The 19,118-nt window shown below is 43.8% G+C and overlaps 1 protein-coding gene across 1 annotated transcript in view; it reads right to left on the reverse strand.

The window, feature by feature from the left end:
• Positions 1 to 19,068, reverse strand: part of LOC308402321 (actin-associated protein FAM107A-like) — a 26,651-nt gene extending 7,583 nt beyond the window's left edge. The window contains exons 1-3 of the mRNA XM_080891066.1: positions 18,870 to 19,068; positions 13,548 to 13,599; positions 627 to 831 (exon numbers count right to left, since the gene is read on the reverse strand). Coding sequence (XP_080747192.1) covers positions 627 to 831; positions 13,548 to 13,599; positions 18,870 to 18,893 — 281 coding nt within the window. The 5' untranslated portion in view covers positions 18,894 to 19,068. The remainder of the gene's footprint in view (positions 1 to 626; positions 832 to 13,547; positions 13,600 to 18,869) is intronic.
• Between the last annotated feature and the right edge of the window lie 50 nt (positions 19,069 to 19,118).

Raw genomic sequence — 19,118 nt, forward strand, 5'->3', positions numbered from 1 at the left:
ACCGTCCTGCTGACAGTGGAAGCAACAAACGAGCTTTTGACACAAACGAGTTCACCGAGCATCGCTGAGTTACTGATTTCCTGTCACATGAACGAGTTCTGGTCATGTGACAGGAACTCGGTGACGTGGTCACGCGGGGAAAGAATTTTAGCTCGGCCTGATTCTGTGTTTCCAGGCTTTTGTTAGAGAGGTCTTTTATTTGACTTCAGGAAGTGTGATCAGTGATTAGACACGTGAGCGTGACCTTCACTCACTGGCGCTCTGCCGGCAGCATCGATAACACGCTCAGTATATCAGAAACATCACTGATGACACTTCCCTGAAATATGATCTAAATCTGAGGCTCCATCAACCCCAATTCCCACAACTAAAAAACATCTTTTCCACAAATGTTCCATGAAATTCATCTCTAATAATCTAAAAACACATCTCTGACTGCGTCCTGAGACACAGGCGGGTTCAGATGGCGTGACTCGAGTTCAAACTTTCAGCTTTCATAACTGAACATGAGTGGATTTAAACAGTCTGAATAAAGCTGAAGGTGGGAGCTTCAGTTACGCTGTCTGACCCCGCCCCTTCTTCTTCCTCTTCATTCTTTGGAAAATTAAAACTAATCAGAGCGTTACCGTTTGTAACTGCTCAGCAGCTCGCGGTGAAGCTCCTGGTGACTCTTCGAAGCTTTGACTGGATTCACCAGCTTCTTGGGTTTGATGAGGTCCGTGTCCTCGTCCCCCTCCAGGTAATCCGGCCGGGGTACGAAGACGGCAACCGGGGACGACTTCCCATGGACGCCTTCGGAGCCGTGCTGCTGCAGGCTGGCATATGCTGATGCTACGGACACAAAGAGGACACAAAATGTTAGAGAGAACAAATCATAGCGCCACCTACTGGACAAACTGCAACCCCCAGCAGATGCTAGCAGGATATCATACATCCTGAAACATCTTCACAGTCCATTCACAGCAGCTGAGAAAAGCCTCATTCCCTGTTTTTCTGCTCACTCTGTAAATGTGTCCCCGTTCCCAAAACGTCATTAACACTGTCCCTTTAAAAATTCCCCACTGGAAAAGTCCGGACTGTGTTTAAAAGTCCTTGCTTTAGAGAAACGTCTTCACTGGGTCAGGTCTTGATAAGGCGCTGACAGCAGGTGTAGCCAGCAGGAGGCGCTAGCAGCAGCTTGTGGTGTCTGTGAGCTGGGGTGTTTGAGGCAGAGGTCCTCAGTTTCCGGCCTGCGGCGCATCTGTGTCAAACAGGAGAAAGGACAATAAACCCAACCCGTCCTCGGATATTCTGGGATTGAGATCACATGACAGGTCACGCTGCACAATGACCCTTTCTCGAGTGCAACCAGAGCCCGCCTTCCAGCTTCATATTTCAGAAAAATGAAACGAGCTCCGGATGTCTGTTCACTCCTAGACACGCAGAAGAAAGTAAGTGGACGGCTATTTTGACAGCCTCCCTGCCTCCAGATGTTGGCGCTGCTACAGCAAATAGGAACGGGCTTGTGAGGTCGCACATGGCGGATAACCATCAGAAACTTCTCTGAGCTCCTGTGATTGTAAGGACTGCTGTAGCAGTTTGTCAGGAGGTTCAGTAGAAGGAAATGAAAGGCTGGCAGGAGGAGCGCACTGAGCTGCAGCACTGATCTCTGTGAGCAGCAAACATCTCACACTACTCACAATGTTCACAGCTGAGCAAGTCAGTCACGGAGCCTGCTGCAAACTTCAATTCAGAACCTGACACATCTGAAACAAGCCTGAAACACACCTAAAACACATCTGAAACACACCTGTAACAAGCATTAAAATGTCTGAAACACGACTGAAACACATCTGAAACAAGCCTGAAACAAGCATTAAAATGTCTGAAACACATCTGAAACACACCTGTAACAAGCATTAAAATGTCTGAAACACATCTGAAACAAGCCTGAAACACACCTAAAACACATCTGAAACACACCTGTAACAAGCATTAAAATGTCTGAAACACACCTGTAACAAGCATTAAAATGTCTGAAACACATCTGAAACACACCTGTAACAAGCGTTAAAATGTCTGAAACACATCTGAAACAAGCCTGAAACAAGTCTGAAAATGTCTGAAACACGACTGAAACAAGCCTGAAACACATATGAAAATATCTGAAACACACCTGTAACAAGCATTAAAATGTCTGAAACACATCTGAAACAAGCCTGAAACACACCTAAAACACATCTGAAACACACCTGTAACAAGCATTAAAATGTCTGAAACACACCTGTAACAAGCGTTAAAATGTCTGAAACACATCTGAAACACACCTGTAACAAGCATTAAAATGTCTGAAACAAACCTGTAACAAGCGTTAAAATGTCTGAAACACACCTGAAACAAGCCTGAAACAAGTCTGAAAATGTCTGAAACACGACTGAAACACATCTGAAACAAGCCTGAAACACACTTGAAACAAGTTGGAAAATGTCTGAAACACGACTGAAACACATCTGAAACAAGCCTGAAACACACTTGAAACAAGTTGGAAAATGTCTGAAACACGACTGAAACACATCTGAAACACACTTGAAACAAGTCTGAAAATGTCTGAAACACATCTGAAACAAGCCTGAAACACATATGAAAATGTCTGAAACACACCTGAAACAAGCCTGAAACAAGTCTGAAAATGTCTGAAACACGACTGAAACACATCTGAAACAAGCCTGAAACACACTTGAAACAAGTTGGAAAATGTCTGAAACACGACTGATACACATCTGAAACAAGCCTGAAACACACTTTAAAATGTCTGAAACACATCTGAAACAAGCCTGAAACAAGCCTGTAAAACATATGAAAATGTCTGAAACACACCTGAAACAAGCCTGAAACACACTTTAAAATGTCTGAAACACATCTGAAACAAGCCTGAAACACATATGAAAATGTCTGAAACACACCTGAAACAAGTCTGAAAAACACTTGAAACAAGCCTGAAACACACTTTAAAATGTCTGAAACACATCTGAAACAAGCCTGAAACACATATGAAACAAGCCTGAAACACATATGAAAATATCTGAAACACACCTGTAACAAGCATTAAAATGTCTGAAACACATCTGAAACAAGCCTGAAACACACCTAAAACACATCTGAAACACACCTGTAACAAGCATTAAAATGTCTGAAACACACCTGTAACAAGCATTAAAATGTCTGAAACACATCTGAAACAAACCTGTAACAAGCGTTAAAATGTCTGAAACACACCTGAAACAAGCCTGAAACAAGTCTGAAAATGTCTGAAACACGACTGAAACACATCTGAAACAAGCCTGAAACACACTTGAAACAAGTTGGAAAATGTCTGAAACACGACTGATACACATCTGAAACAAGCCTGAAACACACTTGAAACAAGTTGGAAAATGTCTGAAACACGACTGAAACACATCTGAAACACACTTGAAACAAGCCTGAAACACACTTGAAACAAGCCTGAAACACACTTTAAAATGTCTGAAACACATCTGAAACAAGCCTGAAACACATATGAAAATGTCTGAAACACACCTGAAACAAGCCTGAAACACACCTAAAACACATCTGAAACACACCTGTAACAAGTTGGAAAATGTCTGAAACACGACTGAAACACATCTGAAACAAGCCTGAAAAACACTTGAAACAAGTCTGAAAATGTCTGAAACACGACTGAAACAAGCCTGAAACACATGTGAAAATATCTGAAACACACCTGTAACAAGCATTAAAATGTCTGAAACACATCTGAAACAAGCCTGAAACACACCTAAAACACATCTGAAACAAGCCTGTAACAAGCATTAAAATGTCTGAAACACACCTGTAACAAGCGTTAAAATGTCTGAAACACATCTGAAACACACCTGTAACAAGCATTAAAATGTCTGAAACAAACCTGTAACAAGCGTTAAAATGTCTGAAACACACCTGAAACAAGCCTGAAACAAGTCTGAAAATGTCTGAAACACGACTGAAACACATCTGAAACAAGCCTGAAACACACTTGAAACAAGTTGGAAAATGTCTGAAACACGACTGAAACACATCTGAAACAAGCCTGAAACACACTTGAAACAAGTTGGAAAATGTCTGAAACACGACTGAAACACATCTGAAACACACTTGAAACAAGTCTGAAAATGTCTGAAACACATCTGAAACAAGCCTGAAACACATATGAAAATGTCTGAAACACACCTGAAACAAGCCTGAAACAAGTCTGAAAATGTCTGAAACACGACTGAAACACATCTGAAACAAGCCTGAAACACACTTGAAACAAGTTGGAAAATGTCTGAAACACGACTGATACACATCTGAAACAAGCCTGAAACACACTTTAAAATGTCTGAAACACATCTGAAACAAGCCTGAAACAAGCCTGTAAAACATATGAAAATGTCTGAAACACACCTGAAACAAGCCTGAAACACACTTTAAAATGTCTGAAACACATCTGAAACAAGCCTGAAACACATATGAAAATGTCTGAAACACACCTGAAACAAGTCTGAAAAACACTTGAAACAAGCCTGAAACACATCTGAAACAAGCCTGAAACACATCTGAAACAAGCCTGAAACACATATGAAAATATCTGAAACACACCTGTAACAAGCATTAAAATGTCTGAAACACATCTGAAACAAGCCTGAAACACACCTAAAACACATCTGAAACACACCTGTAACAAGCATTAAAATGTCTGAAACACACCTGTAACAAGCATTAAAATGTCTGAAACACATCTGAAACAAACCTGTAACAAGCGTTAAAATGTCTGAAACACACCTGAAACAAGCCTGAAACAAGTCTGAAAATGTCTGAAACACGACTGAAACACATCTGAAACAAGCCTGAAACACACTTGAAACAAGTTGGAAAATGTCTGAAACACGACTGATACACATCTGAAACAAGCCTGAAACACACTTGAAACAAGTTGGAAAATGTCTGAAACACGACTGAAACACATCTGAAACACACTTGAAACAAGCCTGAAACACACTTGAAAAAAGCCTGAAACACACTTTAAAATGTCTGAAACACATCTGAAACAAGCCTGAAACACATATGAAAATGTCTGAAACACACCTGAAACAAGCCTGAAACACACCTAAAACACATCTGAAACACACCTGTAACAAGTTGGAAAATGTCTGAAACACGACTGAAACACATCTGAAACAAGCCTGAAAAACACTTGAAACAAGTCTGAAAATGTCTGAAACACGACTGAAACAAGCCTGAAACACATGTGAAAATATCTGAAACACACCTGTAACAAGCATTAAAATGTCTGAAACACATCTGAAACAAGCCTGAAACACACCTAAAACACATCTGAAACAAGCCTGTAACAAGCATTAAAATGTCTGAAACACACCTGTAACAAGCGTTAAAATGTCTGAAACACATCTGAAACACACCTGTAACAAGCATTAAAATGTCTGAAACAAACCTGTAACAAGCGTTAAAATGTCTGAAACACACCTGAAACAAGCCTGAAACAAGTCTGAAAATGTCTGAAACACGACTGAAACACATCTGAAACAAGCCTGAAACACACTTGAAACAAGTTGGAAAATGTCTGAAACACGACTGAAACACATCTGAAACAAGCCTGAAACACACTTGAAACAAGTTGGAAAATGTCTGAAACACGACTGAAACACATCTGAAACACACCTGAAACAAGTCTGAAAATGTCTGAAACACATCTGAAACAAGCCTGAAACAAGCCTGTAAAACATATGAAAATGTCTGAAACACGCCTGAAACAAGCCTGAAACACATATGAAAATGTCTGAAACACACCTGAAACAAGCCTGAAACAAGTCTGAAAATGTCTGAAACACGGCTGAAACATCTGAAACAAGCCTGAAACACACTTGAAACAAGTTGGAAAATGTCTGAAACACACCTGAAACACATCTGAAACACACCTGTAACAAGCATTAAAATGTCTGAAACACATCTGAAACAAGCCTGAAACACACCTGTAACAAGCATTAAAATGTCTGAAACACATCTGAAACAAGCCTGAAACACATCTGAAACACACCTGTAACAAGCATTAAAATGTCTGAAACACATCTGAAACAAGCCTGTAACAAGCATTAAAATGTCTGAAACACATCTGAAAAAAGCCTGAAACAAGCCTGTAAAACATATGAAAATGTCTGAAACACGCCTGAAACAAGCCTGAAACACATATGAAAATGTCTGAAACAAGCCTGAAAAAGCTTGAAACACGCCTGAACACGTGTGAAACATGTCTGAAAATATCTGAATCACATCTGAAACACCTGAAATACCTGACCTCAGACGTTCACTCTTAAATACTGAACCACTGCATCAGATTTTAAGGAGTGAGACAATCAATTTGTAGAAGACACTGAAACACAGAGAACACTTCCTGTTTTGTGATTAGACTCCCACAGTTTATTAATTTGATCTATTTTTGTGATGTAATCTTTTTGTTATTAATAGTTCCTGCTTGAGCTCAGTATATAATCTCCACATTTTATGTGTTAAATCCTAAAGGATTCTGAATGACCAGGGTTATATTAAAAACAAACATGGTTAACAATGAGGTGCAGAAACCAGTGTCTGTGTACATCTTTTATGTACAGTGTATGACCTGAAGGCCACGCATTTTGAGTGTTATTAAAAATGTGTTGGACCCACAGAAGTTACAGTAACAGGGAGCTCTGCTGCTGAACTTTACCCGCCTCTCTCTGTTAGCTCAGTGTTTGTCTGCCGGACTTTGAGCCTTTCTGAGGTTTGTATTGATCGGAGGGAGGACGTGCAGACCGGAGCCTCTCTGTATTGACGTCCCCGTGAGTGCTGCCAATCTGGTTACAGCAAAGCGGACAACTTGAGCTCGAGTCTAAGGCCGGAGCCGCACCTCGGGAGGAAACGTGATCGCTCTGTAACGGCAGGCCATAACGCATCTGCTCGTTCTTTCAACCACCACCACCATCAACACTGAAGCTCTACATGACTCCCCGTTGCCGAGGCTAAAACTCAAGCAGAGGATGTGAACTCCCACTGCAGTCCGTCTGCATGCCAGCGGTGACTTCATCTTCATCAGCCTTCGCTCCTCACAGCGCTTCATGAGCCATGAGTGGCTCTGGTACAACGCAGCACCTCAATTACTTAAGAAGATGCTGAACAGACAGGAGCAGCAACAAGTCCACCACCACCATCATCATCCACACCAACACTATTATCATCATCCACACCACCACCACCATCATCATCATCCACACCAACACTATTATCATCATCCACACCACCACCACCATCATCATCATCCACACCAACACTATTATCATCATCCACACCACCACCACCATCATCATCATCCACACCACCACTATCATCATCATCCACACCACCACTATTATCATCATCCACACCTCCACCATTATCATCATCCACACCACCATCATCATCATCCACACCACCAGCATCATCATCATCATCATCCACACCAACACTATTATCATCATCCACACCACCATCAACATCATCCACACCACCACCAGCATCATCATCCACACCACCAGCATCATCATCCACACCACCAGCATCATCATCATCCACACCACCACCAGCATCATCATCCACACCACCAGCATCATCATCCACACCACCAGCATCATCATCATCATCATCATCATCCACACCAACACTATTATCATCATCCACACCACCACCATCATCATCCACACCACCAGCATCATCATCATCATCATCATCATCCACACCACCACCAGCATCATCATCCACACCACCAGCATCATCATCATCATCATCATCATCCACACCAACACTATTATCATCATCCACACCACCACCATCATCATCCACACCACCAGCAGCATCATCATCATCATCATCATCATCCACACCAACACTATTATCATCATCCACACCACCACCACCATCATCATCCACACCACCACCATCATCATCATCCACACCACCACTATTATCATCATCCACACCTCCACCATTATCATCATCCACACCACCATCAACATCATCCACACCACCAGCATCATCATCATCATCATCATCCACACCAACACTATTATCATCATCCACACCACCACCATCATCATCCACACCACCAGCATCATCATCATCATCATCATCATCCACACCAACACTATTATCATCATCCACACCACCATCAACATCATCCACACCACCAGCATCATCATCATCATCATCATCCACACCAACACTATTATCATCATCACACCACCACCATCATCATCCACACCACCAGCATCATCATCATCCACACCACCAGCATCATCATCATCCACACCAACACTATTATCATCATCCACACCACCATCAACATCATCCACACCACCAGCATCATCATCATCATCATCATCATCCACACCAACACTATTATCATCATCCACACCACCATCAACATCATCCACACCACCAGCATCATCATCATCATCATCATCATCATCATCCACACCAACACTATTATCATCATCCACACCACCATCAACATCATCCACACCACCAGCATCATCATCCACACCACCACTATTATCACCCACACCACCATCATCATCATCCACACCACCAGCATCATCATCCACACCAACACTATTATCATCATCCACACCACACCATCATCATCCACACCACCATCATCATCACCCACACCACCATCATCATCATCCACACCACCACCACCAGCATCATCATCCACACCACACCATCATCATCATCACCACCATCATCATCATCATCATCATCATCCACACTACCACCATCATCATCCAAACCACAATCATCATCATCCACACCACCACCATCATCATCCACACCACCACCATCAGCCATGCTCTCAGAGCCTCACATAGTCAAACTTGAGCACAAACACAAACATGCAGAAATGTTTCTGATAGAAACACAGAGCTGATGAAGGCTCTATTTCCACTTTGGAGATGATAATTAAAACTTCCAGCTCTCAAACTAAAGTCCTGTTTATTTTTAAAGTTTTTTCTAGAGATGACGTCACATCTTAATGATAATTTTAGTGAAAAGCATTACAAGTGTGAATGACGTCAGTCTGAGCTTGTTTCTCCATTTGTGGAGTAAAAGATTCAAAAAGCTGGGAGCTGACTTTCTTCAGCATGACTCTGATCTGAGAGCAGCTGACAGCCTCACAGCTCGATCCTCAGCTCTGTCCGCGGCCGGGTCTTACCGGACTTCACCACCCTTCCCTGGGCGGTGCTGGGCTCCATGCTACCAGAGCTCCTCTGCTCCTCTGCTCCTGCTCTCCTGCACAGCTCAAAGCCAGGCAGCGGTCACGTGGCACGTGGACTGCCCCTCCTCCTCGGGACCACTTCCCACGCTGCTCCTATTCATCAGCCAGCGGCTCCACCCAGCCTGAAATCCAGCTGCCACCTGATGGGGGGGCTGACTCTCACTGCAGCCTGGAGCAGACTCTCAGTGTGGGTTGCATGCGAACCACGAAGATAAATAATGATGATCTCACAACATTTAATCTGACATTTATCTTTAATATTCACACTTCCTGTCGGCAACTTTAAACACTTTTGTTCTTCTTGCCGACACTGTCACTTTATCAATGCTGGTCATCAGGCTCTTTGCTGCTAAAGTATTTATTTATACCTACACTCTATGCCCATACTCTATACTGGTACTCAGGTTGTTGCACTCTACTTATAGTATTATTTATGTATTGTTTTATTACTTGTTATTCTGTTTGTTAAAAAACAAAACAACTATTCATTTATTTTTTATTTAAAATAAAAAAACTTTCTTCATTATTTGGTTTCTTTTCGCTGTGTGTACATAATTTCTTTCCACCTCATGTTAACATGTGATGCAAATGACAATAAAGCCTGACGTCACGTTTATCTTTGACAGAAACTGTGAACAGTTGACTTTATTCTTGTTTTCAGTCACATGGTCCAACCCTGACCAATCACAGCTGTGTGAGTTATACCTGTGCGCATGTTGAATTCATTTATATTTCTAACTATGGCGTATGGTGGCCCCAAAGGTTCAAACACAGCAAAAAGAAAACATGTCGGGAAGAAGTTTGATCATCAGCTTCATGTTCCTCTGGGCCATCACACACACAATCACACAATCACACACACACACACACAACAAAGACTCTGGTAAGGGCGGGGTGGTGGGCTGTGTGCCTTGGGACTGGTGCCATAACAGCAGAGTTGTAAACAGTCACTCCAGACTTGGAGGCCTTTTTTATCTACCATTGTTTACATCCCCCCCCAAATGCTAATGTTAGCTCAGCACTCAATCACTTCCAACTTATCATCAGTAAACAGCAGAGAGAGCACCCAACCCCCGAAAGCAGCCTCAATGAATGGAGAACCGGAAGAGCTGCATGAGGATGCTCTTCATGGACTGCAGCTCAGCATTCAACAACATGATCCCAAACATCGATCCCAGATCCGTCCTGTCACCTGCTAGTGGATCAAAGACTTTCTCACCAACCGGCCTCAATCAGGTCAACTTAATCCAATTTTCAGTTGCATCAAGGAGCTTTTTATTCTAAGGTAGACCCTACAATAATACATACAGAGAAAAACCCAACAATCATATGACCCCCTATGAGCAAGCACTTTGGTGACAGTGAGACCTAACCCTAACACCCAGTGCATCATCCAGCAGCCTATTGCAGCATAACTAAGGGAGGATTCAGGGTCACCTGGTCCAGCCCTAACTACCGTAATTGTCGGGCTATAAGCCGCTACTTTTTGCACAAGCTTTGAACCCTGCGGCTTTTAGTCAGGTGCGGCTTTTCTATGGATTGTCCATGATTTTTGTCATATCGTAAGACGATTTGTTTTGTTTGTTCCGCTATTGTACGGCACTACGTTGCCTGGCGGAAGGGCATGTGATCAGACACACAGTATCTGGGTTCAAGAGTGGTATGTTGGTCACGTGTCCATCCGCCAGGCAACATAGTGCCGTACAAGTAGCGCGAAAAACAAACTTCAAATTAACGCTACGCGTTCAGCGGGAGTCGTGGATGACGAGCGGCGATAAGCTTGCGAAAAGCAAGTTATGCTCAACTCCACCGGTGGATTCTGACAGCGTGGAAAAGTGTGAAAACATCCACGATCACCAACGGATTTCGAAGGGCTGGACTGCTGCATGATGGAGAGGAGGACACCGCCACGGCCCTTCAGAGGGTGTTCGACTCTGACACTGACAACGAGGATTTCTTTGGTTTTCTAAGTGACAACGAAGGAGAGAAGCTGAGAGTGGATGACGAAGCCATCCTGAGCCTGTTCGTATCCGACACTGGAGAAGAGGACTTTGGTGGTTTTAGTGCGCAGGAAGATGGTGGTGAATGACTGACTTTTCTTCTTGTTAAAGCCGTGTCACTGCACCTGAGCCTAAAAGGTAGTCCGAATCTATTTTTCTGGTGTGCTGTAGGTTATTGTTATGTACTACATTTGTTACTCATTTATGAAGCACAGTACATGTTTCGTACTTGTAATTACCGCTACTTGTACATATACCTAAAAAGTTATGCAAATATGTACCCATAACTTGTTTTTCAAAATATTAATAAAAGGGGTGTGTCTCCAAACAGCCATCTCTTTCCTGACAATTCCCTTTGTGCATATTCTCTTACATATGATAAGTCAACATTGAAACACCTGCGGCTTTTAGTCAGGTGCGGCTAATGTATGTACAAAACAGGATTTTCCCCTGATTTTAGCTTGTGCGGCTAATATTCAGGTGCGCCTTGTAGTCCGGGAAATACGGTAAATGCTTTAGCAAAAAGGAAAGTGTGAAGCCTAATCTTGAAAGTAGAGATAGTGTCTGTCTCCTGAATCCAAACTGGAAGCTGGTTCCACAGAAGAGGGGCCTGAAAACTGAAGGCTCTGCCTCCCATTCTACTTTTAAATACTCTAGGAACAACAAGTAGGCCTGCAGTGCGAGAGCCAAGTGCTCTAATAGGGTGATATGGTACTACAAGGTCATTAAGATAAGATGGGCCTGATTATTTAAGACCTTGTATGTGAGGAGCAGGATTTTGAATTCTGGATTTAACAGGAAGCCAAAACAGGAGAAATCTGCTCTCTCTTTCTAGTCCCTGTCAGGACTCTTGCTGCAGCATTTTGGATCAGCTGAAGGCTTTTCAGGGAGTTTTTAGGACTTCCTGATAATAATGAATTACAGTCGTCCAGCCTGAAGTAATAAATGCATGAACTAGTTTTTCAGCGTCACTCTGAGACAGGATATTTCTAACTTTAGAGATGTTGCACAAATGGAAGAAAGCAGTCTTACATATTTGTTTAATATGTGCGTTGAAGGACATGTCCTGGTCAAAAATGACTCCAAGGTTCCTCACAGTGTTACTGGAGGCCAAGGTAATGCCATCCAGAGTAAGAGTCTGCTTAGATACCATATTTCTAAGCTTTTCAGGGCCGAGTACAATAACTTCAGTTTGATCTGAATTAAGAAGCAGAAAGTTAGCGGCCATCCAGGTCTTTATGTCTTTAAGACATTCCTGCAGTTTAACTCATTGGTGTGTGTTATCTGGCTTCATGGACAGATAGAGCTGCGTGTCATCTGCATAGCAGTGTAAATGTATGCTATGTCTTCTAATGATGCTGCCTAAGGGAAGCATGTATAATGTAAACAGAATTGGGCCTAGCACTGAACCCTGTGGAACTCCATAATTAACCTCAGTGTGTGAAGAGGACTCTCCATTTACATGCACAAACTGGAGTCTATTAGATAGATATGATACAAACCACTGCAGCACAGTACCTGTAATACCTACAGCATGTTCTAATCGCTCTAATAGGATATTATGGTCGACAGTATCGAACGCTGCACTGAGGTCTAGCAGGACAAGCACAGAGATGAGTCCACTGTCAGAGGCCATAAGAAGATCATTTGTAACCTTCACTAAAGCTGTTTCTGTGCTGTGATGAGCTCTGAAACCTGACTGAAACTCTTCAAATAAACCTCTGCAGATGATCTGTTAGCTGTTTGACAACTACTCTTTCAAGGATGTTTGATATAAAGGAAGGTTGGAGATTGGCCTATAATTAGCTGAGACTGCTGGGTCTAGAGATGCTTTTTGAGTAAAGGTTTAACTACAGCCAGCTTGAAGGCCTGTGGTACATAGCTGATTATTAGAGATAGGTTGATCATATTTAAGACTGAAGCATTAATTTATTAATACTCCCTTATAATAAACCCTCATCACTCAGGCCACTCACACACAGACTCTATTCAGACCAAGTCCTTTTGGACTACCTCCAAGCACTTTGCAACTTATAAATATTTTATTCTGGTACAGTTGGTGTCGAGCACCCACAGTTTTGTTCTACATGTACAATGACAATAAAAGGCTATTCTATTCTATTCTATTCTATTCTAGAACAGGTCTGTGACATTGGCTGCTCACAGGTCGTACCGCCTTTATTACCTGAGACGGCCTAACTCACCTTTGCTGTGCGGCTGCTTCGGCAGAGCCTGATGGTCAATGTTATACGCCTTCTGCAAAACAAAGAAGAAAGGCTCATCATTTAGCTGAGGAGGAGGATGAGAGCAGTGGGGAATGGCCAACTCAGGCTAAGAACAAGAGAAAAAGAAACACACGCAGTGACTCAAGGTGTCACTCCGAACCTGGCAAAATCAGGTAAAACAGGAACAAGTGCAGTCACAGCTTCAAGCTTCCATTCACTCGTTTACTCACACAGGTGAGTCTCACAGGTGGAGATCCTGACACCTCACTGCTAAAAGCTTTCTCTGTTTTTATCCTCCTCTGACAGAAGAACCAACACTGAGACAGCAGGAACTGAACTTTCACAGTAAAACAGGTCTCTACTGTGGTAAAAACTAGCTTTCATCAACTACGCCTAATCTCTAAGGCTAAACCCTACATACCACACAAAGATATGGAGAAACTCATTCATGCTTTCATTACGTCAAGACTGGACTATTGTAACTCACTCTACTTGGGTCTACAATCTTCTCTTCTGCAGCGTCTGCAGCTGGTCCAGAATGCTGCAGCACGTCTCTTGACCGGCACTAGAAAGTTTGACTCTATCACCCCTGTTCTGAAAAATTTACACTGGCTTCCTATCAAATATCGAATTGATTTTAAAATTCTATTGTTTACTTATAAAATTTTAAACAATATGGCACCTGACTACTTAGCTGATCTCCTCTGTCTGTACAGCCCTCAGAGAGCACTAAGATCATCGGGCCAACTGCTCTTGGTGCAACCTAGGTCTCGGCTGAAGACCAGAGGAGGCCGTGCCTTTGCCGTTGCTGCACCCAGGCTATGGAATACTCTCCCTCTTCATATTCGCGCGTCAGATTCCATTCAGTCTTTTAAATCACGTTTAAAAACGTATTTGTTTGATCTGGCATTTAAGGCGAATTAGGGTAATTTACATCTGGCTCTGTATTTAGATTATGTAATTATCTTATATTTTATATATTTGTAATTTATATTTTAGTGTGATTTTATTTGTACTGCGATTTTACTGGAAAGCACTTTGGTGTACTTCGGTCTTAAAAATGTGCTATATAAATAAATTTTGATTGATTGATTGATTGAGTAAAAGCATCAGATTATTATTGATCACAGAGACAGCCAGTCTCATGTGTGTGAGACCACCCTCAGAAACTTCAGCTGCTGCTGCCACCTTAATGATCCACCTGACATCACTTCATCAGTCAGCTGACCCAGAATCAGCTGATCTCAGGTTTTTGGGAGGGGTGAAAGGGTTAAACAGTCCGGGTCAGAGAGAGAAAACACGAGTCAACAACATCAGAAAGATCTGAATCCAAAAATAAGAACAAAGACACGTTCACCAGTTTTCACAATAAAAAACAAACATGACAAAGTGAGAAAGACGCAGCTGCAGCTGTGCTCAGGTCACCAGCTTCTGACCACAGGTCTGAGTCTCTGGGTTCCCGTAACAACAGACGAAAGCTGAAGTAATAAAACACGCTGTGATTGGCTCTGGAGGACCGTTTCTGCAGTTCAGGCTGAAGAAGAGCCTGTGTGTGAAGAACAGGTGTATTAGAGACCTCGGCACAGATGTGAAGAAGAGCAGCTAAGATGAGAGCTCCGGCCGCTGCTGGAAAGGGAACAGGAAGCAGAAGACCACCGGAACCCTGAGGACTGTCTGCCCCCTGCTGGACTCTCGGCAGTGGTACAGCTGCGGCTCCGAGGCCGGGGTCAGCGGTGAGGGGGACTGTAGCAGGTTAGCATAAGCACCAGCTAGCATCGTCTGATCGAGCAAGGAATGTGATTGGACCGCAGGCCAAAACACATCTCACAGCTGTGTGTGAGCTTCCACTCTGACCTCTGACCTCATCACTTTGATCTTTCCCTGCTGCTTCACTCACTGCTGGATCACCTTAATCTGCCCGACTAAAGACTCACACACACTAACACAAACCGTGTGGTAATTTGAACACCATGGCTTACCCCCCACCCCCCAGATAAATCCGGACCTCTCCTCTCAGATCGTTCCTGAAACTCGATGCTCCAAGCTCGTCTCCACCTGCTGCACTGAAAACAGACAAACCTCTAGCCCCGCCTCCTCTCAGCTGCTCTTCAGCCTCGCCGACAGCTGCGCCGCCTCATAACTCGGATATTTGCGAGAGCTCGGCTTTCCTATAAGGTCGCATTCCTGCTGTCTCCTCCCCTGTGGAGTGCGACTCTGCAGTCATCCTCACCCTGATCGGAGAGGCGTACGATTGGCCTTCGTCCTCTCTCAGACTTGCTCAGTTCCCACCTGGCTAAAGCTCTCAGGTGAGAGCAGGTGCTCCTTTGTTCTGAGGTGTTTCGAAGCCAAACGTGAATCGCAGGAAATCATCTGAACGAGTTAAAAATCTGTAAATAAACGGTGTGCAGCACCAAGCCTCTCTCACTCTGACCTCAGAATAACTCACTTCCTGTGCTCGAGGTGGATCAGCTGATTCAGGTTGGACGTTCTTAGGTGTTTTTTGTAAAGCGGTGCTTTTTCCAAAAATTCAAATAAAAGTTTCTGAAACGATTTCTGACCTCTGCTCATGAGGTCATGTGACTCATCCAGTTTCTCTGAAAGTCGAACCTTACGGAGCAGGTCATGAATGTCTGGAGCCAGGTGATCTGAGACATGATCCAGGTGAGCGTTCGACGCTAAAGAACTGGAACCTCCACGCAAAAACCTTGTTTATTCTCAGAGACGGTGGCAGGTCGTGATTTCAATCAGCAACAATAAACAGCTCATCTTTCATTTTATCTGCCAGCTTCTGCTGAATTTAGGTGCCATCAGAGGTGAACTTCTAACTGATGTCCAGCAGGGGGCGACTCACCTGGAAGTCTGCTTGCATAGATGCTCATCAGGAAGATGTTTACTGATGATTTTATGGTGTCAGTCACTGCTTTTAGGTCTGACTGAATAAAACATAAAACTCATTTTGGTCCCATTCAGAGGAGGAAGTAGGAATCAGGAAACAGGGAGTAGGAGAATGTCGCGCAGCGTCTCGCTCCTCGGTCAGATTCTTCACGTCCCATCTCAAAACACAAAGATGGAACGAGAAAACGCTCAGCTCAAGGTGTGATAACTTCCCTGACCAACGGGCAGCGTCACATGGGCCATCTTTTACCTGTAGTCTGTTGCCTTCAGGAGCTGTTCTGGACTGCTGTAGGCTCACAGACTCACGGTGATGTCAGTCACTAATCTGTTTTTATATCCTTTAATTTATCACATCTAAAAATGGCGGCTTGCGGCAGTCTTGATCGCAGCGCCGAACGGCTTCATCTGAAAGAGACTAGCCCTCGCCCACAGCGCCATCAGGTGCTCTGCAGCACACCAAACACTCACACTGAAACCACAGAGCACCTCAGATTCAATCCAGCAGGTACAGGTGAGCTCTTCGTCCCACCGATCTCTGCACCATGGATGGTGCTTACAGCCGTCCCCCACCCCGCACCACAGGGGTACCATTTTCCTTCAATTTGTCACCTGTCAGGACATTTGAAGCACACCTGCTGCAACCTTCATCGCGCAGAATGAATATCCTCACACATACAGTGGGGCAAAAAAGTATTTAGTCAGCCACCGATTGTGCAAGTTCCCCCACCTAAAATGATGACAGAGGTCAGTAATTTGCACCAGAGGTACACTTCAACTGTGAGAGACAGAATGTGAAAAAAAAATCCATGAATCCACATGGTAGGATTTGTAAAGAATTTATTGGTAAATCAGGGTGGAAAATAAGTATTTGGTCAATAACAAAAATACAACTCAATACTTTGTAACATAACCTTTGTTGGCAATAACAGAGGTCAAACGTTTACTATAGGTCTTTACCAGGTTTGCACACACAGTAGCTGGTATTTTGGCCCATTCCTCCATGCAGATCTTCTCGAGAGCAGTGATGTTTTGGGGCTGTCGCCGAGCAACACGGACTTTCAACTCCCGCCACAGATTTTCTATGGGGTTGAGGTCTGGAGACTGGCTAGGCCACTCCAGGACTTTCAAATGCTTCTTACGGAGCCACTCCTTTGTTGCCCGGGCGGTGTGTTTTGGATCATTGTCATGTTGGAAGACCCAGCCTCGTTTCATCTTCAAAGTTCTCACTGATGGAAGGAGGTTTTGGCTCAAAATCTCACGATACATGGCCCCATTCATTCTGTCCTTAACACGGATCAGTCGTCCTGTCCCCTTGGCAGAAAAACAGCCCCATAGCATGATGTTTCCACCCCCATGCTTCACAGTAGGTATGGTGTTCTTGGGATGCAACTCAGTATTCTTCTTCCTCCAAACACGACGAGTTGAGTTTATACCAAAAAGTTCTACTTTGGTTCCATCTGACCACATGACATTCTCCCAATCCTCTGCTGTATCATCCATGTGCTCTCTGGCAAACTTCAGACGGGCCTGGACATGCACTGGCTTCAGCAGCGGAACACGTCTGGCACTGCGGGATTTGATTCCCTGCCGTTGTAGTGTGTTACTGATGGTGACCTTTGTTACTTTGGTCCCAGCTCTCTGCAGGTCATTCACCAGGTCCCCCCGTGTGGTTCTGGGATCTTTGCTCACCGTTCTCATGATCATTTTGACCCCACGGGATGAGATCTTGCGTGGAGCCCCAGATCGAGGGAGATTATCAGTGGTCTTGTATGTCTTCCATTTTCTGATGATTGCTCCCACAGTTGATTTTTTCACACCAAGCTGCTTGCCTATTGTAGATTCACTCTTCCCAGTCTGGTGCAGGTCTACAATACTTTTCCTGGTGTCCTTCGAAAGCTCTTTGGTCTTGGCCATGGCGGAGTTTGGAGTCTGACTGTTTGAGGCTGTGGACAGGTGTCTTTTATACAGATGATGAGTTCAAACAGGTGCCATTCATACAGGTAACGAGTGGGGGACAGAAAAGCTTCTTACAGAAGACGTTACAGGTCTGTGAGAGCCAGAGATTTTCCTTGTTTGAGGTGACCAAATACTTATTTTCCACCCTGATTTACGAATAAATTCTTTACAAATCCTACCATGTGGATTCATGGATTTTTTTTTCACATTCTGTCTCTCACAGTTGAAGTGTACCTCTGGTGCAAATTACTGACCTCTGTCATCATTTTAAGTGGGGGAACTTGCACAATCGGTGGCTGACTAAATACTTTTTTGCCCCACTGTACATGCAGGTGATCGCATGACCGAACACCAGATTTCTGAGTTTAAACTGTTGGTGTGAGGATCTGATCAGAGTATTCTCACTAACTGTAAAGATGATCGGATCATTGATCAGCGCTTATCACTCACCTTCTTTCCATAAACTGCTCCCATGATCCTCGGTGCCCTGCTCAGGCCTCTCCCTGGCTCTGCGTCCTCCCCACAACTTCTCCTTCTTTTACTTTTTCCCAGCAGCCTCGGCGCCCCCTCCTCCGCCTTCCCCTCCTCTTGCTCACCCTGCTGCCTGGCAGCCTGACAGCCCGGTCGCTGGGCTCCGTTAACCCTGCAGACTGTGAGGCGACTCCGAAAACTTCATACCAGCAGGAACCAGAGAGGAGC

The sequence above is a fragment of the Rhamphochromis sp. 'chilingali' genome, assembly GCF_963969265.1.
Source record: "Rhamphochromis sp. 'chilingali' genome assembly, chromosome: 9".
Classification (NCBI taxonomy): domain Eukaryota; kingdom Metazoa; phylum Chordata; class Actinopteri; order Cichliformes; family Cichlidae; genus Rhamphochromis; species Rhamphochromis sp. 'chilingali'.